Genomic DNA, 25,821 nt, shown 5'->3' with positions numbered 1-25,821 from the left:
AGCTTGCGTGTTTTTCTGAGAATCTTGACTCTTGCTGCGCTCTCATTGAAGTGTACCTGCACTTGTGTTCCTTTTTTAGTAACATCGCTTATGTCGTCTTCATCCCAATCGATTTGTGATTTTTCTTTCTTGAGGCATAATATCCTGTCTTCTATAAGACCCCCCTCCCCGCTCCAATGCATCCATCTTGCAACCTCCCGATGCGCAGTATCATCTTATTTTGTACTCTACTTTGCTGCTCTTTAACCTCCATGTATTACTCAGCTTTATTGACTTTGTTATTGACATTTGCAGGCATTTCCTGCTTGATAGAACTTACTTGAGTTGTGATCATTTCCTTCAGCTGAGGTGTTGGTGGAGATGAAGTGCGTTTGTGCAACACTTCTTGAATAATTTCCTGCTTGCCTTTCCCTTCCATATCATTGTTTTTCCTTTCTAGAGCTACAATTCTAAGCTTGAGCTCACGTATTTCCTGTTGCAAATAGTAGATGTGCTCTTGTGGGTCTGCCATGCTTACAAGCTTTTTGTGTTGCAGATATATCTTTCCATAGGGTGAGGGCGTCTTTGAGGAGATGTACGGGAGGGGGGATGAAGCTGCAATATCAGAATAGGAGGGCTTACTTGGGGTTGAAAGAAGGATCGGGTTCCATTTGAGAGGGAAGAGGAAGAGAGAGTGTTTGGGAAGAAGAGGGAGTAATAGAAGGTGGGAAGGCTGAGGAGGCTCCGTTGGTCAGATCAAGCTCTTTTGTAGAAAATAGATCTTGGGTGCTGTAGGGAACGTGATGACGGAGCTGACATTAAGCAGGCACATGAGCAGGAGTGACTTCGGAGGCTTTAGGATGCTTTGAGAATTCGAAGAAAATGTTGGCAGAGTTTCAGTACATTGCCAAGTGAGAACCTGCAGAGGTAAATCTCCAAATTAAAAGGATGGGCTTTCCGCATATGCATGCAATTCGTGTTTCAATTAATGGGAATTTTTTATGATATGAATTTTCGAATCTAGGCATCGAGGAGAGGGTGAAGACACACCACCCTGGCCCCCACGCCCCTCCCCCCCCCCCCCCCCCCCCCCAACACACACACACACACACATATATATATATAGAGAGAGAGAGAGAGATGTTTGTTATGCCTGAGGGAAAGGGGTTGAGGTTAGACTACTAACATCACCAAGTTTATTAAGTGTGTTATGCTAAGAGCTAGCAGTGTTGGCAAGGCTAGGATCAGGGCCAAGACTTCCTCTCCATGTGCAAAGTGCGTTTTCCGTATTCCCTCGTGGTCCTGGGCTCAATGCAGCCCACACATTCCATGTTGTAAATTAGGCGAATATGGTAGGCATGGGAGGGATCACATATCAGGTGGTGCATGGGATGGGGTGTCATAGAGGGATGTGGCATACGTGTGCCAAATAGCTAGGTCCATGATAAGGATGGGTGGCTTCCCCTCTGAAAAGATGCCCCCATGCAATAGTGGGGTCCCCTCTTGAGAAAGAGCAAATCACCACATCCTGAGGAAAGCCTGTCTCTTCCGGTTCCTATCACGCTACCATCACTCGGATCATCACCTCCCTTCTATGCTCTTGCTGCAAGAGCGTGAGGTCATCATCCAGGTATGTCCTAGTCCCCTTTAGTATTCACCTGATGCGTGTGAAGGTAGATCCGTCCGCTTCAGTCCGGAACCTGACCACCATTGGCCTTTTTGGTACATCGGATTTACCCACTCTCCAGGTCAGATTAATACCCATCTTGGTAATTAAGGCTTCAGCATCAGCCATCGGGCTTGTCACCCACTGCCAGTCCTCAGACAAGTACATTTACCCACTCTCCCTATATCCTTCTCTGATGTGTGTGTAGGCTGTACATCTTAGGAGTACATATTGTTCACCTTCTACCTCCCCTAAGTAGTAGATTTTGCAGGTTCTTTCCTCTCTGGGATTCTAGGTCTTGTCCACCTGCTCCTCTCCACCTTTAGATCATGTAAACTGGTTCAATTTTGCAGATTACATGGCAGATTTTGCAGGTTCTTTCCTCTCTGGGATTCTAGGTCTTGCCTACCTTCCCCTCTTCACCTCTAGATCATGTGAACTGGTTCTAATTTTGCAGATTAGATGCCTTTTGGACATTGATATTCTTTCCTCGAGGTATTTTTGCATTTCGTAGCTGTCCGTTGGGTGAATTTCGTTTGTAGAAGTACATTTTTGTCCCCGGATTATGCCATAATTTCTGTAGCATTTTTTGTGTCATTATGCCCCTAATTTCACATGCATCTTCTGGTTTATCAGTGGCTGTTATGCCCCATGATTCCATCCATTTCATTCCCTCTCTATGCCATCCCATGATATGCATAGCTTCCATTGCCTTGTGTGGTATCCTATTGGCGTCCATCTTCTCAAACTTTGTTGAGTTAAGCCATAATGCCTTCCCTTCTAGAGGTATCATACCTGTCTCAGCAAGTAGGATGGGGTGAGGTGTCTATGCCTTAACCCCTAACTCCCTTATGAGAAAATGTGTATGCAAAGTTTGTATTCTTTCCCAGTAGTTCCTAGAGATTCCGGGTGCCCAAGCTGGACCATACCATACTGTATCAATTCCACTTTCTACTAGCTGTCTGGATGACTCTAGTGCCGCGGCTTCGGTAGTCTCTAGTGGGTAAGGCCCAAACTCTGTGAAGGAATGTCATTGTCTGAAAAATGGCATCAACCTCGAGAGGTGTAATGGTGAACTTTGCTTGTATGAGTTGATGGGGGACTGAGGGCTTTCTCCGAATCATCCTAGACCCCATAGTCACCTGTAGCCTCTCAAATATTTTCCACTTTGTTGTCGAGAGACCACTCCCCCAAAAGGGTGTTGCATACATGGTAGCCCCACTAGAATGTCGAAGAGTGAGCTCTTCATCGGTGGATTCCGAAGGTGCGCCTGGAAGCACTGCCTCTCTAGTTGGGCCAAGGCCTCTTGCCCTCGTGGGAGTCGGTCTGGGTATATGAGGAGTCTGGAGAGGCCGTCGAATTTGTCTCTGAAAAGACAGTGGTATTGTCCACGAATCTCGTAGTAGACTGAGCAACGGAAAAGAAAGTGCTCCTTTGATGAATCCACCTCATGACGCTCACACAATGTGCAGATGCGACTATCCCTGGGTATCCCCTCTGCACGCCTGCTCTCGATACGGAGTTGGTGCGATGACACATATCTGTCCAAGGGCAATCCAGAGTGAATGTGGTAGGTAGATCTGGGTTACCCTGGTGGGATGATGAAACCCTCTGTTGAAATGTGCAAGCAGTGGTCTTTATAGAAACTGAGCTTCACAGGGAGCTTTGCTTGTGCTAGCTAGGTCCTGAATGTGTGTAGTTGTAGAAGATCCTCCCGGATGATTTGGTTGAATTCATCCCTGGAATGGAACAAATGGAGCATCAATGCTGTACTGGAAGGGTGGCAGCCTGTCTATATGAAAACCCAATCTCTTAAACCACCCGCATGTGCGTGCGTACCAACATCTCTGATCACCCTGAGCTGCTAGTGCCATAGAAGATGCTAGTGCCAACCAAGGTAGCCTGCGTTGCCCTGTGGTACATGAGCCGTATGCACACACTCGGTATGGATAAGTGATAGTCTGGAATGTCGCATCTAACTAGAGAGGAGATGCTTCGAACTCAGCCTAGATGATCTGATGAGAGACTTATGGCTTGCTGCATATCATTTGTGAGAGCAGGAGAACCTGTAATCTCTCCACTCGAGTCCACTCTGTGTCGGAGAGGTTTGGTCCCCCAACAATTGCTACTGCACATGCCTGCAGGTCGGACCAAGAAGTTGAAAAGGAGAACCTTGGTCTGTGGGTAGTGAAAGTGTGAGTGGAAGCTTTGTCTCTCCAGTCGCGGGCCAGGGAAGCGTAACCTCTACTCAGGCGGGCCTGCATCGCCAGTCTCATCATGAAGATAGGTCCTGAAATCAGAACCCCCAAGTATGTGTATGATGAAACGATCTCAACTGGTGCCCCGTCAAAAGTAAATTACTCTTTGTGTGCGGCTGCTCTGGAGGTGTTCAAGATCATAACCTTGCTTTTACCTAGGTTGATCTTCAAGTCATGAGAGTCGCAAGAAACCATCAGTACATCTAGATGTCTGTGGAGCCCCTCAGCGGACGAGGATAATAGCACCACATCATCAGGGTACAAAAGGATCTGGAGCAAGTAATCGGCAAGAGAACAACCAACACCTCCCAGTGTCCTCATAAAAGACTCAAGCTCGTCTATGTAGAGGCCAAACAAGGTTGATGAGAGTGGACAACCTTATTTGACCCCAATGGTGCTCAAGATCTCATTTGTCCATCCGCCCCCTGTTCAAACCCTGCCAGAAACCCTCTCGTAAAGAGCCATAATAGCCCAAACTATCTCTGGCCCATACCATAGTTCCTGTAACCTCCTGATGAGGCATGCTCGAGGTATTGTGTCAAAGGCTTTGCGGAAATCCACAAAGCAGCAATATACCCTTTGTCTTCGTGCCCTGGCCTCCTCTATGACACTCCTGAGTGTGAGGATATGATCCATGGTCCCGTGGTCACGTCGAAAGCCTGCCTGCCCATCTGCTCTGAGTCCTTGCATCTCTGCATAGCAACCGACATCCATATCTAGGATGTAAGGTGAGGGAGTGACATAAGGGAGGGGGAGATGTAAGGGGTGACAGGAGAGAGAGAGAGAGAGAGAGGGGGGAGGGAGGGGCTCAACTATGTGAGAGGGGGCCAAACTTACAAGGGTCACTTGAGAGAAGGAATTCAAGCCACCAAGAAGAGCTTGAGTGTCACAAAGATGGGAGAAGATAAGCGGGAACCTAAAAAATCAAGAATCCCATGAACATCATTAGCACTAACTAACCACGAACCTCATACTATATTTGTCAAAGACCAATGCATTATGATCATGATCAGAGGCATCCTTCATATGCCAAGAAGTATCAATGTCCCACACACATCATCATAAGCATATATCTTGGACATGACATGCCCGATCATAATGTTCCTGTAGTTACTTGGATCCATGGGATCACTTGCCTTGTGGATAGGTGTGATAGTGTTAAGGGTCCAAGTGTGTGGGAAGCCAAGACAAACTGCTTCATTAAATAGCTTTGCCAGGATAGGGGCTAGGATATCAATCTTGTATGCAACAAACTCGGTGCATAATCCCTCATGATCCTTCACTCGGCCATCATGAAGCTTCATACCCCATCTTTGATGCCCCCCTTAGTGAAAAGAGTACAAGAGGTGGGTCGTGGTATGTGCAAGAGGTCAGGTGTGGGCTGTTAGGAAATGGAGTCAATTCCAGTGACTTTTAGTGTGTTCTAGAGTAGTACTATACAACTTTATATCCTAGAGTGCCATGTGTCACTATGGGACTTATCACCATATACATTTGACACTTAGAGTGTGTGTGCCTATCCTATAAAGGCATTGTACTTTCATTGTCATTTTCTTCAAGCCTCATGCCTTTCTTGATCATGTAAGTACTTTGCTTAGTTGTATATTTCTTTCTCGCATTATTTCATTTCCATTATGCTTTCCTAGTCTTGATTTTCCTTTCCATTCCATTCCATGTCTTGCATCTTCATATGGTATCGGAGCTAGACTATCTTCCAAGAGGTTGAGGTAAGAGATTGAGGACATTGAAGCCTCTCTCCCTCATCCCCTTGGAGGAATGGCTTCTCCAATTCTATCTAGAGCTCTCTTCTCCACGCCATGATCTGCCACCTCTCTTCTCCTTCCTTTAGCTACATCTTTCTGTGACCTGCGGACGATGTGACGCTTCTATCCAGATCTAGAAGTAGAATCACGACTTTGTGTCTTCAGCAAAGTTGTAGAGGACCTTGAGTACTACAAATTTCATTTTTACATCATTGCAATTTGAGTTTTCTTTGAGAGGTTACAGCCTTTGCAAGAAGTGACGAAATTTGTTTCTGCGCACGAATTTTGTTCTGGAGCTCAATGATTTGACAGCCCAAGCATGATGTAGCCAGCTCAACGTGGAGCTGTCCATCCTCTTCATCGTTGACCTCTGCTCCAGCCCGCCATTTGCTCCTTCTGCTTGACATTCTCTTAGAGCTGTTGCCCGCAAGTTGGTGCCCGTATTATGCCCGTCATTCTTCCTCTCCTACATCTCCATTGTGCCTGCCATTTTTTTTTTCCTTTTGCCCGCCATTTCTCCCATTTCTTCCTCAGCTCGCCATTTCTCCCTCAGATCGCTTGTGCCCTTCATTCTATCCATCACTCTTCCCTCTCCTGAGGTATCAATGCGATTGCTGGACGCCTGAGAATCTATAGGAGGATCTTAGTAGATAGAGGCTCTAGTGGGGATTGGCGTTGCGGAGGGATTAAACTGATGTGGATTAACTTGCGTGGTCCGCTGTGGTCTCCTTGTAGGAGCCCTCTATTGGACAAGGGCCATTGTCTCCCTCGTCGCTTGTGTCTCTGGTCCGACAAACATGCAAGGAAGATCCCCAAGCCTCATTGTGCGTATACATGCTAACGGGTCTATCGTGTCTCTCACTCCTAGTCTTGGCTACGTCATCTCCCTAAGGGTCCGTGCTATTTGATTGAAAAAAATAATTGATCACCCTCTGAGTGGAGTTTGGCTGGCCTTTTGATCTCGTCTTTATGCTTTGAGCAATTGGTCTGTGAGTCGGACAGCTTGGGTGAACCAAAAGGCTTATAGAGGGGTCCGAATCCATCTCTGAAAAGATGGTGGTGGGGGCCTCAAATTTCACAGTGCACAAGATATTTACCGTGAGTCACTCTATAGATTGTATAGAATGCAGGTGCATAGATTGCATAGAATGCAGGTGTAGCTCTCTCCAGGTATGCCCTTAGCCGGTCGAGTTTCAATACATAATCGGTGGAAAGAAACATGGAATTGCCCAATCGAGATCCTTGGGGAGCGAGGGAGATGGATTTGTGTGTAGCTTGGGGGCCCGATGAAGCCCCCCTTGATAAGTGTAGGTAGTGCCCTCGCCTCATATCCCGTACCAGCCCATACCTTTAGCTCCGGCTTTTGCAAATTGTATTGCACAAGTGTCCTGTAGTGCATTGTGTAGGTGTCTTGCAATTGGCATTGCACAGGTGTCTTGCATTTGGGGGTTATTTCAGCTCAGGTGTTGTGCATTTTGAGGCCCAGTGTTGGCTGAAGGTATATGCAATTTTGGATGCCTATTGAGCGAGATATTGCTATTGCATTGTGAGCCAATGTTTGGCTGAGCTTCAGGCTGTTTTTGGGGCCATGTTTGGCATTGCATTTTGAGCTAGTGTTTGGCTGTGATTGAGGACTACTTTTGGGGCAGAAATATATTGCTTGATTGCATTTTGTATCCCGGAAGGAACCGCCTAGGAAGATAAGAAGAGGTTTGTTTGCAGGGATGCCCAAGCTTTGTCTTTGATTGCTTTGTCTGTGAAGACACACATTAAGTCCACTATCAAGTCTTGCAAGACTTCAAAGGCAGCTTGGGATAGATTGAAAAGTATGTGGAATGTCAAGAATGAAGCAAGAAGCATTGCCTTGCACAATAAGCTTAATGACTTGTCCATGTAGGAAGGTTAGACTATTTCAGCACATTCTGCAAAGATTACTGATATTCGGGATGAGCTCATAGCTATTGATGAGGATACAGAAGACATTAAAGTGGTCTCTATCACCCTCAATAGTTTGGCTCCCTCATATGATACGTTTGTTACTTCCCTGACCATTATGCTCAGGGCTGCTCCACTCACTTTTGTGGAATTAGTTGGCTTGCTTTTACAGGAAGAAACGAGGACTTCCAATTCAGCCCGTTTCTCTATTTAGAGTGAGCAAGCACTTGCCACTCATGGAAAGGGTAAATTTCAGAAAAAGACCAGCCATGCTTATCAACTCAGGAAGGAGGGGAATGCAAACATAAATGTAGGGAATGCAGACAAAGGTGCAAAGGTGAAGAAGGGTAAATGCAACTATTGCAAGAAACTTGGTCATTACATTATAGAGTGCCAGAAAAGGATTGCCAATGAGAAAAAGAGACAAGACAGAAGCAGCAATTATGTTGCACCAGCTGAGAGTGGAAATGCTCCACCATCCCATGCAAATTTTGCAGAAGAGGAAAGAGATTTTGTATTTACTGCAGTCCAGGATAGTTTTGGTGCCATGGGGGGTTCCGTTGCATATGATGCCTCTCATGCTTCATCTCATGCTTCTTCTTCTTCTTCTTTCATTGCCATAGATACTTAGTATCTAGATAGTGGTGCATCAAAGCACATGACTTACAGGAAATCAAACCTGTTTATGGCAGACATGCTAATTGTGCCAATGATGCATCCCAGGACATCACAGGAGTGGGACACACTCCCATCCTTTTGGATTCAGGAAAGAAATAATTTATCCGTGATGTCTGGTATGTTCTTGACTTGAGGAAGAATCTTATTTCAGTTTCATCCATTGCCCATGATCAGCACATGCTCGTGGAATTTTAGGATGATCAATGCAGGATCAAGGATCCACAAAAAGGTTATGAAATTGTGGCTACAGGAACTTATGAGGCAAGCTAGGGGCTCTATAAGCTTGATGCTCAGCCCTATATTCAGCATGCTATGGCTGTATCTTATGCTACTCCGAGTGATTTATGGCATGCCAGGTTTGGTCATGCACATCACATAGCTTTGGCATACATGTTTAATCATAATATGGTTGAGGGTTTGCCTAAATTACAGTAACCAGCCCATGATGTGTATGAAGGATGTGCTCTTGGAAAGTTGCATCGCCTACCATTCCAAAAGGATGGTCTAGGTTCAATAAGAGTGTTGCAAATTGTGCATAGTGATGTTTGTGGACCAATGAATGTCAAAACCCATAGAGGGTATCGGTATTTTGTCACATTCATTGATGATTACTCTAGGTTCACTTGGCTCTTTCTCATAAAAAGCAAATCTGAAGTGTTCAATTGGTTTAAGGAGTTCAAAGCTATGGCTAAGAACCAAACCAATTCTGGAACACTTAATTCGGATAATGAGGGAGAGTATACTTCATATGCATTTGAGGGTTACTTGAAGGAACATGGCATCAAGCACCACAAAAGAGTGTGCCACACACCTCAGCATAATCCAATTGCAGAGAGGAAGAACATGACTCTCATGGAGATGACACGGTGTTGCTGAAATTCAAGAAAACGTCAAAAGCATTTTGGGATGAAGAAATTGTCACAGCCACATATATTCAGAATCAATGCCCTATGAAAGCATTGGTTGACGCCTTTTGAGGCATTTTATGGGTACAAGTCCAAGGTGAATCATTTCAAGGTATTTGGGAGTGTTGCATATGCTTTGATTCCAGATGCAAATAGATCGAAGCTTGATGATAAAAGCATTAAATGCATCTTTGTGGAGTATAGCACTGAAAGCCGAGGCTTTAGGCTTTATGATCCAACCACAAGGAAAGTAATCATAAGCAGGGATGTTTTGTTTGCAGAGCATGATCGCATGCAGCCCATCAGTGAGGAGTTGCCTCCATATGATGATACACCTCTGGACATCATTTAGTTTGAGGATGATGCTGATTTTGGTAAGTCAGTTGACTTGGGTTCTCCAGTTGATGTTTGCTTTCCTCTCAGACTTACACCAGGGTTGCCACATGTTGAGGGTTCTTTTCCCTCGAATGTTTTAGATTTGCAGCCATCTCATGGGGAGGGCAGCGGGACAGCTGAGAATTCAGTTCCTAGATGGGCTAGGTTGACACTTGCAGATGCTAAAGATCAGCTTGTATTGGGGAGAACCAGGGCCAGCACTCAGAATGCTAAGAAGCAGGTGAATTTTGCTCTCCAAAGGCTCTGAAGTGAGAGACATCAGATTTCCTTCAAAAGTAGGCTTTAAAAGGAGTTATTTTAGGAACAATTGTCGTTGGTGAGCAGTTGGGGATGTGGAGTCTGGACTTCTGTTGCTGGAGCTTATGTCCAGAGAAAATGGTGACTTGATGCGCCAGCATAGTCCGGGACATCTCCACTACTATCCTGTTCTTCCTCTCAGCTACTCCTGCTTTAGAGGCAGTACCTGTGTTTGCAAAATCTCATTGGATGCCCTTCTCTGCACACAAAACTCGTCATATACTTGTGAACAAAACTCACCAACCTTATCAGCTCTAAGGGCTTTCATGGTCAACCCGGATTCATTCTCCACGAGAGCGCACCACTTTGAAACCGGTATTATACCAAGGCCTTTGGAGCCAAGAAGAAGATCCACTTGAATATGCTGAAATCATCAACTACCAGTGTGAAGTACAAAGAACCCCCAAGGCTCGGGATCATCACAGGTTCACAGAGATTCATATGAACCATCTCAAGGGATTTAGAAGCCTGCTTGGTAGCCCGCTTCGGGAAGGCCTCTTGATGCCGCTTCCCTCATAAACATGAACTGCGGTGCCCATGCTTGCTGCCCACATCAAGTAACGCAAGAACCATCTGCTACTAAGTAGCTCGATGTAGCACATCTATGTTCAAGAGACCAAACCTGAAGTGCCATAGGCCACCACAAGGGTCCTAGTGATAGAAGAGAGCATTGTTGACTTGTAAATGCCATGATCCGCCATACAGTGCATACTACCTAGCCAGTTGCTTTATCCCTGCTGGACCTCCACATAACCTACATCGAACAAGACTGTTGTGCCAAATTTGCATGACTCATGAACCTTTAAACCTGAGAGACGGAACAAACAATACTTGAGACGAGTGCTTCCCCCCTCTGCCATCGGGCATAATCTCGGGATTGCCTTCACCACGTATCTTGATGGTCAAACTGTCTCCTATGCAAATGTCACCCTTGGTGTATCTTGCTATGGATGGGCACATGTTTTGAGAGGCTCTCCTGAATCTTGCTAGGGATGGGCATATGTTTCGAGAGGATCCACTACCCAGAATCCATGTCCTGGAATCTTCTACATGAAGGGCAATCCCCTCTCTCAGAGAGTCGATGAACAAAAGCTGGAGTAATAGCTGTAGGCGAGGAACCGGGGCCCTTGCTAGATGTCCTCTGAGGGCAGTTCCTCCAATAGTGACCTTTCTGCCCATAGTGATTACAGGTACGTTGTGCCTTCAGTGCTTCCTTCTATGCATTTATCTTCTTGTCATAAGAGGTCCTTCTACCTGGGTTCTGTCCTCTATTTTGCAGGGCTGCCAAAGCCTCTGAGCTCCCACCTTGTGAAGGGCTCTAAGAGTGCTTTTCCTAGTCTAGTACCATAGGCACCAACTCCTTCCAAATGAGTATATTCATCCTTCCACTGGTGATCGAGGATGAATAAAACACGGAATACTAGGAAGAGAGATGGGATAGCAAAGTAATGGCCATGTCTTCTGATGAAATCTCATTTCCTGCCTGAAGGATCTCTTACTGAAGCTCCTAGAGCTTGTTGATGTGTTCTCGCATGGTAGATTACTTTGTGGGATCCAACACTCTTGTTTGGACCTCAAGAAAGACTCTTCATTGGAGAAGTTCTAGTATACATGGACGCCAAGTGCTCCCAAATCCCTTTGGCTACATTCATGTGTGTTGTCTCTGTGCCAACATGGACTTAGGTAGAACAGAATGTGTGTATAGAGTAGCGACAAAGCTCCGCTTGTACTTGCATAAGGCTAGAAATAATCCCTCTTAGAAATTCAACTTGCATGTTTCACATGCAAGTTCTACATACGATTCCTACATGCGAGTTCTACATGCGAGTCCTACATGCGAGTCTTACATGCAACTCCTATATGCCACTCCTACATGCAAGGTCTACATGCGAGTTCTACATGCAACTCCTACATGTAACTCCTACATGCGAGTTCTACATGCAACTCCTACATGCAACTTCTACATGTAGAGAGAGAATATCTTACAGCTCTCCAACTTGTATAAATACCCCATAATGGAATGAAGCCCACAATCTTGGGGGAATTGTGTTGAGTTCTACTTTGGTATTCCAAGCAATTGTCTCAAGTGTCCATGCTTCCTTGCACTCCACGTCTAAAATCATGTCCTAACCTTGCAACTCCTCCTCCCCTCTCCTCCAACCTTGCAACCCATCCTCTCTCTCTCCTCCTCTCTCCTCCTCCTCCTTCTTCTCCTCCTCCCTTCTCCTTCCTCTTCCTCCTCCTCCTCCTCCTCCTCCTCCTCCTCCCTCCTCTCTCTTCTTTCCCCCATGCTCTTACACCTTCCTCTCCCACTCCTACGCTCCCCCTAAACCCTTAGTTCCTCAAGCCTTAATCTCCATGATCTACAAGGGAGACGAGTTCTCCACCATGTACTCTACTCGAAATCTTGGAACCTCCTTCTAGACCTTGGAACTCCTTCTAACCCTGGAATTCCTTCCTCTCTAGCATCCTGAGTTGCCCTGTGTCAATTCCCATCGGAATCCTCCTACAAAATGGTCCCAATCTCTGGGAGAGTTTTAAAGGATGGATTGAATTCGCAAATCCTCCTCCACCTATGAACGACATCGAAGATATCCCTGTGCGGATGGGTGAGAGAGATAACATACACAACATTACTGTGTCTTTGATCCACATAGCATATAATGAAGTCCCAAGCCATGGTGGATGGTGGAGCATGTGTAAATGTCCTATCAAAGGAGCTCTACGAAGAATGGGGTCTCCCACGAATGCAAAAGGCTAATTTCAACATATGCCTTGCCGATGATTCACGGGCTAAACCCTTGGGAATAGTAAATGGCGTGTCCATAAAGATTGCAGGAGTCCATTTTTTCCCTCAATTCACAATCTTGGATCTCTTCGAAAAATCCTATCAAATCTTACTGGGACGTCCTTGGTTACGGGAAGCATCAGTCCTCCAGGACTGGGGAACTGATAGACTAACAATCTAGAATCGTGACACCGCAGTCAGGGTGAATGTGGGGACATGAACTATAAAACCAATTGTGCCTAGAGCGTTGGATGACACATCTTCAACAACAATCTCAAGCAAATCAGCTTCCTTGCAACAATATGCCATAACGGGCGATTCACAAAGCAATGTCAATAACTGGATACAAACATTGACAACCATCGACAACTGTCATTCATTAGACCCCATCTTCTCACAGATAGATGCTAAGGCGCTACAGGTAGATCCTTCACTCACACATGAAGAACCAATCGATCTAGAGATGCCATTCTTTATGGCTGACCTCGAGTGGAATAATGAACTTGAAGAAGGTACCCATACCAATGATGACTCAGATTTTCCTTGGGACCTTGAAACAGAGGCTGAGAATGCTGAAATTGAAGATCAAATCTTTGATAATGACTTAGCCATTCTGCATGCCCTAATGGCAGTCGAACTCCCAAAAGTTGAACCTCCAAAGTTGAATAACAGCAGAAGATCCTGCAAGAAAGCTGAAGGAGGAAGTCGTAGAAAAGCCAAGGCCGAACACTTCAATGAATTCGAATGAGTCCAAACAAGGATCGTCGAATTGTACCTTGCAAAGCCAGCTCCCTCAAAATCAGAACCACCGCCTCTTGAATGGTCCCCTGAGGGGCTGGAAGGAGTATGCGCAACCAATGAACCCTTACTTGGAAACACCTTACCAGTGGAAAAGTTATCCCACAGTTTCCAACTAAGAAGTTTCGGAAATATAAGCCACATGTGCGGATGAAGCTCGATCAAGAGATTTCAGAAAAAGAAAGTCAAAAAGAGCCTAACAAATTGGTAAATACAACTATGCCACCCAATACACATGGCACATGTCAGGCTAGTTCAACACCATCAGAGGCCAATCTTCGAGAAGTGTCGGAATACTTCAAGAATTACACAAGTGGTAGTGCGCCAATAGCAATGCCAAGACCACTAAGAGAATCTGAAGTTCAAGAAACCGATAGCATTGGAGAAACTTCAATCTATGAGGGACCGGCAAAAACATGCACAATAAACCTCGTCCTTGAAGGGGAGGAAGTTCATTGGGAAACAGCTTCGACAAGAAGATGAAACCAAACTCAAAGCACTTCTAATGGAATACCGTGACTGCCTAGCATGGTCATATAAAGAAATGAAAGGAATTTCACCAGACGTGACAGTATACATGATACCTATAAGGGAAGGTGCTCACCCTAAGGTATGTGGACCTTATCGCACAAATCCTAAGTATGGCACCATGGTTTATGACAAGCTGAAAAAACTCCTAGATGCCCGATTCATCTACAAGATAGAGCACATTGATTGGGTTTCACCCATTGTCATTGTGCCTAAACGCAACAAGAGGCTCAGAATATGCGTAAACTTAAAAAATGTGAATGCTGCCACAATTAGGGATCACTATCCCCTACCCTTAACAGAAACAATGTTGGAAAAAGTGGCAGGCTCTGAAATATATAGCTTCTTGGATGGCTTCAGTGGCTATAACCAAGTGCAAATTGCTCCTAAAGACCAATCAAAAACAACATTTGCTACAGAATGGGATATTTTTGCATATAGAGTCATGCTATTCGGCCTTTGTAATGCCCCGGCCACATTCCAGCGAGCCATGTTCACAGCTTTCAAGCCATTTTTGAATAAGTTTTTACAGGTGTTCTTGGATGATTTGTGCATCCATTCAAACAAAAAAGACCACTTCAAATGTCTTGAAGCAGTACTAATCAAATGCAGGGATTATGGCATCTTCCTAAATCCAACAAAATGCCAGTTCATGGTCACCTACAGAGTTGTTTTGGGACACATCGTCTTTCAACATGGGATTGCAACTGACATGGACAAAATCAAAATCATCATGGAATTGCCTCCTCCTACAAATTATAAAGGTGTACATGTCTTTATGGGACATGTCGGCTATTATAGAAGATTTATATTGCGGTATGCCATGATAGCTAGACCACTTTACAAATTATTAGTGGAATTCTTATGGACCGAAGAGTGCGACCAAGCCTTTGAGCTTTTAAAGTGGCGCCTAATCACAACACCCATCCTTATATCTCCCAATTGGGATATTGATTTTCATGTTCATACTGATGGATCCGAGTATACAATTGGGAGTGTGCTTTGTCAACCTGGTGAACATAAGAAAGACTACCCATTTTACTTTGCCAGTCGACAACTCAATGATGCAAAGATTAACTATACCACCACAGAAAGAGAAGCCCTAGCAATGGTGTATAGTGTAAAGAAATTTCGGCACTATCTACTGGCAAATGATTTTGTCTTCTACATCGACCATCAAGCATTGCTTTATCTTGTGAACCGTTCGTGTACAACAGGAAGAATAACTACTAGATGGCTCCTCTTGCTTCAAGAATTCAACTTCAAAATAGTGGTCTGCAAAGGTGCCCAACACTACATTGCTGATCACATATCTCGTGTCAAGTCGGGAGAAGAAGCCACTGGAGTAGAAGACGACTTAGTAGATGCCACACTATTTCAAATAGATGTTGTTCCGAAGTGGTGTGGAGATATTATTGGTTACTTGATGGCAGGAAGACCATCCCCTGAAATGAAAGCAGTAGATGCTAGAAAAGGCTGCACCCTATTAACTCATTGTAGGACAACTGTACAAGATGGACAAGGATCAGATATTAAGAAGATGTGTAATGCCTCATGAGATCATGCCAATCCTGAGTGAAGTCCATGAAGGCATTGCAGGAGGACACTTCCAAGGGGAAGCCACAGCAAGAAAAGTTCTCCTCGCAGGCTACTGGTGGCCAACACTGTGGTCATATGCCTATGAATATGTAAAAGGCTATGATGTATGCCAACGGACTACTAAACCACAACACAAAGACTTCAATTCCCTAACAATAGTTATTGCACAAAAACCATTTGAAAAATGGGGGATTGACTATGTGGGTCTCATATATCCAGCAGCAAAAGGAACACATGCACGCTACATGATTGTGGCCACTGATTACTTTATAAAATGGGCTGAAGCTAAAGCAGTTAGAAAGGCAGATGCTAGAAGCACAGCAAGATTCTTATACGAAAATGTGAACACCCGATTCGGATGTCCCATTGAAATTGTGTCGGATAGAGGCGCACATTTTGTCAATGAAGTAATCCAAGAACTCTATCTGGCTTTATGGTAATCCATAGAAAAATCACACCTTACTACCCTCAAGGGAATAGACAGGCCGAATTCACCAACAAAATAATATACATTATCCTCACCAAGATAGTAGAACCACATCGTTCTGATTGGGCAGAGAAACTGAATGCAGCCTCATGGGCATACAGAACTACACTCAAGGTCAGTACAGGGAACACACCTTTTCAATTGATGTACGGCCTTGAAGCTGTGGTCCCACTAGAATTTGTAATATCACGCCTATGCATAGCTGTACAGGAACGCATAGGAGACCATGAATCCTTGAAAAAAGGACTCTATCAGTTGGAGAAGCATACAGAGACAAGACTAGTTGCCTGCCATGCCATGGCAACAGAAAAATGCAGAAGAAAGGCATGGTTTGACAGAAATATGAAAGCTAAAGACATCAAGGAAGGCGACTTAGTCCTGTTATACAATGCGAAAGTACACAAGGGGAAACTGAAGTATCTAGGTCAAGGACCATACCGAGTACGAAAGATGAATCCCATCGGAGTTGTACTGCTAGAAACATTGGATGGAGTCCAATTCAACACAATAATAAACGGGAGCCGACTGAAGCGCTACTACATCAACACGCAAGCCATCCCCGACAAAAACGAAGATTTGGAAAACCAAGTCTTCCTTAGTTAGGATTAGATTGTATCACGAGCACTCACTAGCATATGCACGTTTTTACACATATAGTTTGCACTAGATTGTTACACGCACACTCACTGGCATATGCACGTTTTTGCACATTTAGGAAGACCTAATGAATTTCGTATTAGGGATGATTGAGTCTTAGTTTCCCTATTAAATTCCACAAATAAGCATATAGTTAGACACATTAGGTGCACTCACACGATTTTGCATAGGCACATAATAGATTGCATTAATAATAGTATCACACACTTTCATTCCATACTCTCAAAACATGCAATGAATTCACAAGCAGCACAAGAAGCTATGCCAAAACTCAAGATGAATTGATAAAAGAGTCTGCAGCCTCAGTAACGAGACCCCTGCCAAACATCACAGCCGTCTCCTATATGCAAAAATGTCAGACTTGCATATAAACTTATCTACAAGCTCAATGATACGGGTGTAATCACATCCAACATGTATGCAAGATAGCTAGAAATGCCAGTCTCAACAACGAGACTCCCGCCAAATCTTTTTCCAAGAAGATTCGATGGCAGAGTCTGCAACCTCAACAACGAGATCCCCTTTGAAATTCACAGCCGTCTACCCCTCCTTAAGAGAAGATAAGCTTCCTGACTATAGACCATAAATTGTATGGTGTAAAAGCATTACAGCAGGAGCGACTCGCATGCCACAAGCTCAACAGCCACTGGGTTACGCACATGGCATCCCAACTCAGAAATCAAAATAAGACATAACCCGAGAACGGGTAATAAAATGGATCCGGGAGTATGTTGTCTTTGTGCCAACATGGACTTAGGTAGAACAGAATGTGTATGTAGAGTAGCAGCAAAGCTCCGCTTGTACTTGCATAAGGCTAGAAATAATCCCTCTTAGAAATCCAACATGCAAGTTCTACATACGATTCCTACATGCAACTCCTACATGCGAGTTCTACATGCCACTCCTATATGCAAGTCCTACATGCGAGTCCTATATGCGAGTTCTACATGCGAGTCCTACATGTGAGTCCTACATGCGAGTCCTACATGCCACTCCTACATGCGAGTTTTACATGCGAGTCCTACATGCAACTCCTACATGTGAGTTCTACATGCAACTCTTACATGCGAGTTCTACATGCAACTCCTACATGTAGAGAGAGAATATCTTACAATTCCTACATGCGGAGAGAGAAGCACTCCAACTTGTATAAATACCCCATAATGGAATAAAGCCCACACTCTTTGGGGCATTGTGTTGAGTTTTACTTTGGTATTTCAAGCAATTGTCTCAAGTGTCCATGCTTCCTTGCACTCCACGTCCAAAAGCATGTCCTAACCTTGCAACTCCTCCTTCCCTCTCCTCCAACCTTGCAACCTATTCTCTCCCTCTTCTCCTCCCTCCTCCTCCTCCCTTCTCCTCCTCCCTCCTCCCTTCTCCTCCTCCCTCCTCCTCCTCCTCTCTTCTCCTCCTCCTCCCTCCTCCTCCTCCTCCTCCTCCCTCCTCTCTCTTCTTTCTCCCATGCTCTTACACCTTCTTTCTCTCCCACTCCTATGCTCCCCCTAAACCCTTAGTTCATCAATCCTTAATCTACAAGGGAGACGAGTTCTCCACCATGTACTCTACTCTAAACCTTGGAACCTCTTCTAAACCCTAGAACCTCGGCTAAACCCTGGAACTCCTTCTAAACTCTGGAACCTCCTTCTAACCCTTAAACTCCTCCTAAACCCTGCAACCCCTAATAAAGGTGAAAGCCTTCATGGAACCTTTTTCTAAACCTTGGAACTCCTTCTAAACTCTAAAACCTCCTTCTAATCCTTAAACTCCTCCTAAACCCTGCAACCCCCAATGAAGGTGAAAGTCTTCATTACCTCAACCATGATGATACACGTTCCTTTTACACATGCGTGCACTATGTTTGCTTACCATACTTAAGTCCACGTCTCTTACCGGAACACGACTCAAGATCCTAAGCTACACGTATACTACAAACGACAACCCCTATATATCTATAGGTGACAAAAAGCCTCGGAACCCTGCATACTGAGAATACCTTGCTCTTTCTACGGAAGCCGTAGGAAAGAGCCAACAATGTGCTCAACATGATTGATGTTGTGAGGAGTGCAATTCAAGAAAATAAAGGAACGTACTCGTACCCAATCCCAAAGCTGAGCCAGATTTTCAGCATCCTTTTGTTCCAGGGTCCCTAGGTTTGCTTCAAGTGGGTCTGGCCTCAGAATCCCCACTAAAATGAATTCTGCAAGATCATAGGACTGCAATATTAACACCATCATAACTCTTCACATGCCGTGATTGTTGCCATCCAATTGCCGGTCCATTGGAAAGGTGGGTACACTCATCTCAAACAAGGTCGCCATTTTGAAAAGAAGAGGAAGTAGATCTGAAAAAGGGAGGCTAGATGGGAAATAAAGTAGAGAAGGGGACTTGAGCGAAGAAGTGAGAAGGGGGGATGGAAAAAGGTCAAGGAAGAGGCTTTTCTGCTTTGCTGCCTTGAGCACCTTCAGTCCTTGTTGGTGTCCAAGCCTTGAAACTCATCTACAAGCTGAAAACTCCCTTGAACAGGTTGCCCCTTGCTGCTGCACACCATGACACTCCACGGCTTCGCTCTTCAAACAGCTCCGAGCAACAACAAATACTTAGCATAGTTTGCTAGCTCTAATCGCCCTCCAGGTCTCATATTATGAGCCTTGCAACTCTTATACCATGTGAGAGTCAATGGAATGTGGACAGCAATGGAGAGCACACACAACAAACTCAGAAATGCAAAAGACAAGAGACAGATATGCTGCACAGGAACTCAGAAAAACACTCTCTATAGCTAGGCAAAACCTCCAATACAAGATGCCAATACAATGGGGGGAGGATCCCCATTTATAGCCCCCCCCCCCCCCCCCCCACTTTTCAGCCAACTTGGCCAATCCAGCCAAGGTGACTTGGACGACCAGGATCATGCGGAACCCGACCTGGTTGGGCTCTCAACCAAGGCGGGTCTAAGGCACCAGCATGGCTCCTACGTGTCACTTCCGAAGTGGGGTAGGGGCGGGTGAAAATAGGCCCACACCCTCTGAAAATTGCCACAGACTAGGACGCCACCATGGCGGGTGAGAATAGCTTGGCATCCCCCCACCTTTGTATATACCTCTCCATTGGCAGGCACACCCACAATGCAGCTTTCACTCATACATCGAGAGATGCTAACTCTAACAAGGCCTGCCTGCACCATCATCCAGAAGAAATACGATATCTTTCAGGGTGTGCAATTGGTCGATACTAAAAGGGGAAAATCACCTCCAAGGGAACATGTTTCTCAACCAATGATGCTCTTGTGAGGGGGACCAGGCTAACGCATCTAGCTGTAGTCGCCGCCCAATCCGAGTCGTGCTAGAGAAAAAAGACACGTTCTCTACTCTGTCCGAGCACCCTATCCGAATTGGCTAAAACCACTCCTTTGGATCTCACTAAATCTCTTTGAGAGGTTGTCTCTCCCATAACCAACGGTGCCACCTTGCCCTTTTCTTACCCCGACGAACGTGGAAGTGGGTCAATGGTCCAGTTCTTGCCCAAGCAGCCTACCATTCTGAGCCTCTACCACTTGAGCAAATCCAAAACCCCGTCCGCCTGCAAGCCTCTTGCAATCTCTAGATGGAGAAGGCTCGCATGCCCTACTTTGTAGAGTTTGCACTGGTAGGAGCCAAGGGACTGCTGCAAAAATTGAATCCCGAGAGACATCCCGATCCTTGAGAACTATCTGCACCAATGGAGCGGGGCCGAGGGACCTCCCGCCATGCCTTGGGGATCGCGGCATCAATCTTCGTCATCCGGGTGCCTCCCCCCTTGGATGAGAAAGTGCCTTCCCTCGTCCCTCTACCTCTGTGGGAAGGCGTCTCCAAGTCCCAAAAGACCTAGTTGTGGCCAAATGTCCCACTATGCCCAACCAATGTGTGTTTGCTGCTCCAGCATAAGTCCCGCTTGATCTTGCACCTTCGGGTGCCAAATGAGTGATTGCCTCTTGAACTCCTCTAGGACGGGTGGCCCGAATGAGCCCGCTAGACAAATGCTGCCAAACCCTATGAAGGCTCCGCATCAAGGGGGGGCCCTTCCTGTGAGGGGAGCCTTTGAGAAAATCCATCTGTGAGACTGCTGCCACTGTCCTTCTATGTGGGGCTTGCTCTTGAGAAGCCCTCATCGGAGCTTCTAGGGCTCAAAGTCTGGGGTTGAGACCTTGTACCACTAGCTTGCCCAGAAGGGCTCCACTTTGCATCTCGGGGTTGATAGTGCCTAGCCCTCCCTGTGCCTGTGATAGGATCGTTGTTTGCCAAGCAACCCTAGCTCTACTATTCCTCATACCATCCAAACGTGCCCACAAGAAATTACGCACTAGGTGCCTGAGCCGACCCATGCAACCTTTGTGAAAACCTCAGCATGAGACTTTGTGCCATGCGTGGTCACCAAGAGGACCTAATTGACCACAAGGGCCCTGCCTACTGTAGAGAAATTTTGGCTGAGCTCCAATACAGAAGCTTGTGTCTCGCACTCTCTAGTACTTGGGCAATTTGTTGCTCTGAATGCCCACTTGACAGCCTAAGTATCTCGTTGTGTACCCCCTCGATATCCATCGAAAGCCAAGCATAGCCCCTGAATCGTGGATCTCCACGATGTCCTTAGTTGCTGTGAGAAAGCCTATTGATTTGGTCCAATTGAACTTGGCCCCTGAGGCCAAACAGTAAGTCGCTAGGGCTCCTCATACACACTCTAAGCTCTCCTCGGTGCCCTCCACATAGAGCGCCGTGTCGTCTAAAACACTTAATCCAAAAGCTCCTCCTCTTGGCAGTTTGAGAGCTGCATCCTTGTGAGGCCTACTGCCTGGGAGTGCAGAAAGTAGCCCAAAGCCTCTACTTCTATAAAGAGGAAGAGGAAGGGGGCGGGACAGCCTTGATGAACTGAGCAAGAAAGTGCAAAGCGCCCCGTGTGACGACCTGTGAGTGTCTGGCTGGCTCTCCTTGCATACATAGCCTAGACCCCTCGAATTCATCTATATGGAAAGCCCATCCTGTGCATAGTGCCTTCCAAAAAAGGCCACTCTACCCTATCATAAGTCTTCTTGAAATCCAAAAGAAGGATCGTGATAGGCTGAAACTCATGCCGTGTCCAATACATTGCCTTCCAAAAGGTGAAGATATTGTCTAAGATGCTACGTTCCTGAACAAAACCTGTCTGCATGTCGTGGTGGATGGTATCAACGAGGTGAGGCCTCAACCACAAGCTCAAGGCCTTGACAAAGATCTTGTAAGCGGTATCCAACAGAGTGATAGGTCTCCATTGTTGGATGTCACTGTTCGGACTTGTCCCCTTCCTTCAGATGCAAACAAATCCAGCCTCGACTCAATGGCTGAGAAAGAGAACCTGCGTCAAAAATCTCCTAAAAGCCAATTGGAGGGAAGTGAGGATGTGCTCCTAGAAGCACCTAAAGGACGGAGCCATACCATCCTTCCCAGGGCAATTCTAAGACGGGAGGGCTTTCGAGGGCCTACCAAAGCTCCTCATCAGTGCTGCCTTTAATTGCCTGCTCAAGCTCTCAAGGACCTCTATTGGTACTTGAGCCCACACTGCCTCTTGGGCTGCAATAACCTAGGGAGACGACTTCTCGGACTAAAACCACTGAGAGAAGTTTGTGGTCATCTCTAGGATCTCTTGTGGGTCAGAATGCATTAACCTGCTCATATCCCTTAATCACTGGAGCTGAGTCCTTGCTGAATGTGGTCCAGTGGTTTGAAAGAACTACCTGGTCATCCTGTCTCCTTGCTATAGTACACACCAAGCCTAGGAAGAGTGATAAGAGAAGTCAACTCGTTGGAGCTTCGTGGCTTGGAGGTCGAGCCTCGCACTCTTGTAACAGTCGATGAGCCACTGTGAGATTGGGTTTGGCTCTTTGAGACACTATGGATGCCAAATCATATGTCAGTACTCTCTCGCGCTCCTGCAGAGAGTGCCGCTGGTGGGGCAATGGGGACTGAACTCATTGTTGTTCCTCTGAATCGTGTTTGCCACCCATGTAGCCGACCTGCCTTGGAGAGGACTCTCTGGCCATTGCTAGATTTGAAGCACTGCCTGCTGCATCTTCTCTTCCTGGAGTAAAGCATTGGGAATACGAACCCCCTGGGAGTGCACGAAGAGGCTTCTCTAAGTGAAGCACAATTGTGGACTTGTTTGGCATTGTTGTACTTGCTAATATACCTATGGCTCCCCCTTTGTGCATCATCCAATCTCCCACATAAAACCTGTCAAGATGCTCTAGCAAGCCATTATGCCATTGATGGCCGAAGGAGAAAAGACGGCTACTGGGAAGTCTGGATAACTCCGTCTCTCTCCATGGGTCACGCCCGCTGATCACGAGGATGAATTGCTCCCAACTACTCTCAGCCATGGGCATCTTCGAGAAGGAGGCTCTTCCCTATTTGTCTTGCGCAAACTCCAGGTTGTTGAAGTCATATCTGACAAACCAAGAATCAACGTCTAGGAGGCTATCAGTCAGCCCCCTCCAGAAAGTAGGGCGCTGCTTTCTACAAGCAAGACATATACGTTTCAAGATTCCAATCTTGGAATCCCCATCCAAATGGTGCATTCTTTGATAAGCTCACCCTCGTCAAACACATCGGGGGCCATTGCCTGAGAAACAGAAATACAGACCCCTCCACTCGTGCCTACTGTGGGGACCAAATCTCAGGGCCCCTCCTCGAAAGAGGCGACGGTGGTGTGTGATATCAGATGCTAAAAACATGTTAGCAAAGTAGCATCTGTTGTGGCCGCTGATGCAAGAACTCCGTGCCTACCAATGGATCTGCTGGGAGATCGAAGAAACCTCACCCTCAAGAGTCTGGGGACACCTCGAGGGGTATCCATCTGGTTGCTTCCTCTAAGGTGGGGAAGCTACTACTTGCTATCTGAGTCTGGCACGCTGCCTTCAATTCTTTGCGACCTTCTTGCTAGGCTTCTTCCTGTCCACCCTAGTCCGCTTCCCCTTAGAAGGCTCCACCCAAGGAATCCGAGACTCGAACCAATTGATCCTCATCATGCTTACCTCATTCTCAGATTAGGAAGCAGGCAGAGGCTACTTTTCAGTATGATGGATTAAAATCCACTCCCTTCTATCATCTATTTTGGCAGCTTGATCATATATAGGACTTCATGCGCCTACATTTGCAAGGCATGGTGGCCTAGCTGCTGCATCGCATCTTATGAGGTAGATGGTGCTATTGCCAGGATGTTTATTATGATTGCCTTTCCAACCTTTTAGCGAGAGCTCCTGATTTTTTAGAAGAGGCCGTGAGGCAGATAGCACGTTTTGGGCCCACTTATACTCCCTTGAGCTCTGAGATGTCTAGAATTGGATACTTGGGGATGACAAGGTAAATATCCATGTAGCATTATCTTCCTTGAGGTGCGGAAAAAGCTCGGGGTCACAATCAGTGTGGATGGATGCAATGATAAAAGGCCACATTCCATCCATGAGTTCATTGCTTGTTCTCAAGGGAGGTCTTATTTGTGCAATCAATTGACAATCCTGCTGGTGGGAAGACAACAGAAAGATATTGGCTGATATTTGGGGTCATGCTATTGAGGAGGTAGAGGGAGCAAGTGTCATTCAATTTGTAGCTGATGGTGGGAATGCCGCCCTAGTGCAATTGATTGACAACTACTACTGGGAAGACAACAGAGAGCTATTGGGTGATATTTGGGGTCTTGCTGTTGAGGAGAAACTGTCATTAAATTGGTACCTATCAGTTGGGAATGCTAACAGAGCAGCAGTAACCTTCATAGAGGCTATATCCCCTATTATTTTTAGACCTTGCATTGCTCATTGTCTTATTCTCACATTTATCACACGGCATCATTGCATTTATGCACATATCTTATGACCGTCTCAGAGGACCTCCTTTCAGTACTCAACACTTGATTTTCCTATAAGTTTCTCATGTTGGGTCGTCTCTATCAGAAAAGAAATGTCTTACAGAAGCCTGTTCTGTCAATTGTGTGGCAAAATAGGAAAAAAGTCCTGCAGGCCTACAGGTAGATAACTTTTGAAATCTAAGCTTTTAATATTGCTACAAAATTTTACTCCGTAATGCAGAAAGATACATTTAAACCCTGTCATGTTTGAGATATATTTATGAGTTTGCAGGGAAGTCTAATTGCTTGCTCTTTGTATCTATTCTGTCCAGGTATTTGTCAAAGAAGTCAAAAGGACATTTCCTTATACAATCTGACAATGCAGGATCCCTCTGTTGCATCTGACCGTTCTTCATATAAGCCAAAAAAAAAGCCACAAAGAAATCAGGTAGCATTGCTCCAACCAAAGACACCCTCAGTGCTTGGAAGTACACCTCGAGCAGGAAAGGCTTTCATTTCGAACGTGGCAAAGACAACCAAGAAAGGTGCAAGGGAGACCAGGCAGGCAAATGTTTTTGAGGAGACACGAATTATTTCATCATCAGCAGCTTCTCCACCGGCAAGACCAGTGGTAGATATGATGGTTGTCACTGAAGGAGATAGCCACAGTCTGTATAGGGCTCTAAAACGCAAGTACTTGATCCTGGAGGAAGAAAGCTTTAGAATTGCGGAGGAGCTTGAAAAGACGGAGGATGAGGTTAAAGAGCTTGAAGCAGAAAAGATGGCTCTCTTAGATGAGTTGTTAGTGCTGGAGGGTTTGGCTTTCAACCCATATCCACCTGTTCAGCCATATTCAAAGAAGCCTGTCAACCTGCCTCCTCCTAGACAGCTCTGACAACTTCCCAGACTGCTGCTGACATGTGTGAAAGAATGCATAAAGCAAAAGTCAGTGGTGTCCTGTTTAAATGATGTACAAAGGATGTTGAGGTCTCTTTGGAGCTTGAGCTTGTTCTCAATATACTATTTAAGTGTAAATATGGTTTGATCATGGCAGAGGAGCCGAACAAACAGCTGTCAAGCCTTCGAACTCCGTAAGGTGGAGTTGTAGAGGATCACAGAAATGAAGTGATCTTACATTATGAAGCACTACAAAATACAGATGCCAATGAGAAAAAGAAGCAGATATTGGATTAGTAGCGCAATCTGCTTGTTGAAGGCTTTTTGTATAATGGTCAACAT

At 45.6% G+C, this 25,821-nt stretch overlaps 1 protein-coding gene across 2 annotated transcripts; it reads left to right on the top strand.

The window, feature by feature from the left end:
• Window positions 1-819: 819 nt before the first annotated feature.
• On the top strand, window positions 820-25,821 carry LOC147888206 (uncharacterized). Of its 2 annotated transcripts, none has more exons than XM_087393879.1 (2): window positions 820-906; window positions 24,915-25,821. In XM_087393879.1, the coding sequence occupies exon 2, from the start codon at window positions 24,962-24,964 to the stop codon at window positions 25,475-25,477; it is 516 nt and encodes a 171-aa protein (XP_087250005.1). In that variant the 5' UTR covers window positions 820-906; window positions 24,915-24,961; the 3' UTR covers window positions 25,478-25,821. The 2 variants fall into 2 exon arrangements, with proteins under 2 accessions (XP_087250005.1, XP_087250004.1); XM_087393878.1 differs by lacking the exon at window positions 820-906 and adding an exon at window positions 23,969-24,762.

The sequence above is a fragment of the Dipteris shenzhenensis genome, chromosome 22, assembly GCF_047967505.1.
Source record: "Dipteris shenzhenensis isolate YYH24624 ecotype China chromosome 22, Dip_SZ_1.0, whole genome shotgun sequence".
In the NCBI taxonomy this organism is placed as follows: Eukaryota; Viridiplantae; Streptophyta; class Polypodiopsida; order Gleicheniales; family Dipteridaceae; genus Dipteris; species Dipteris shenzhenensis.
This window is presented reverse-complemented; position numbering and strand designations above follow the sequence as displayed.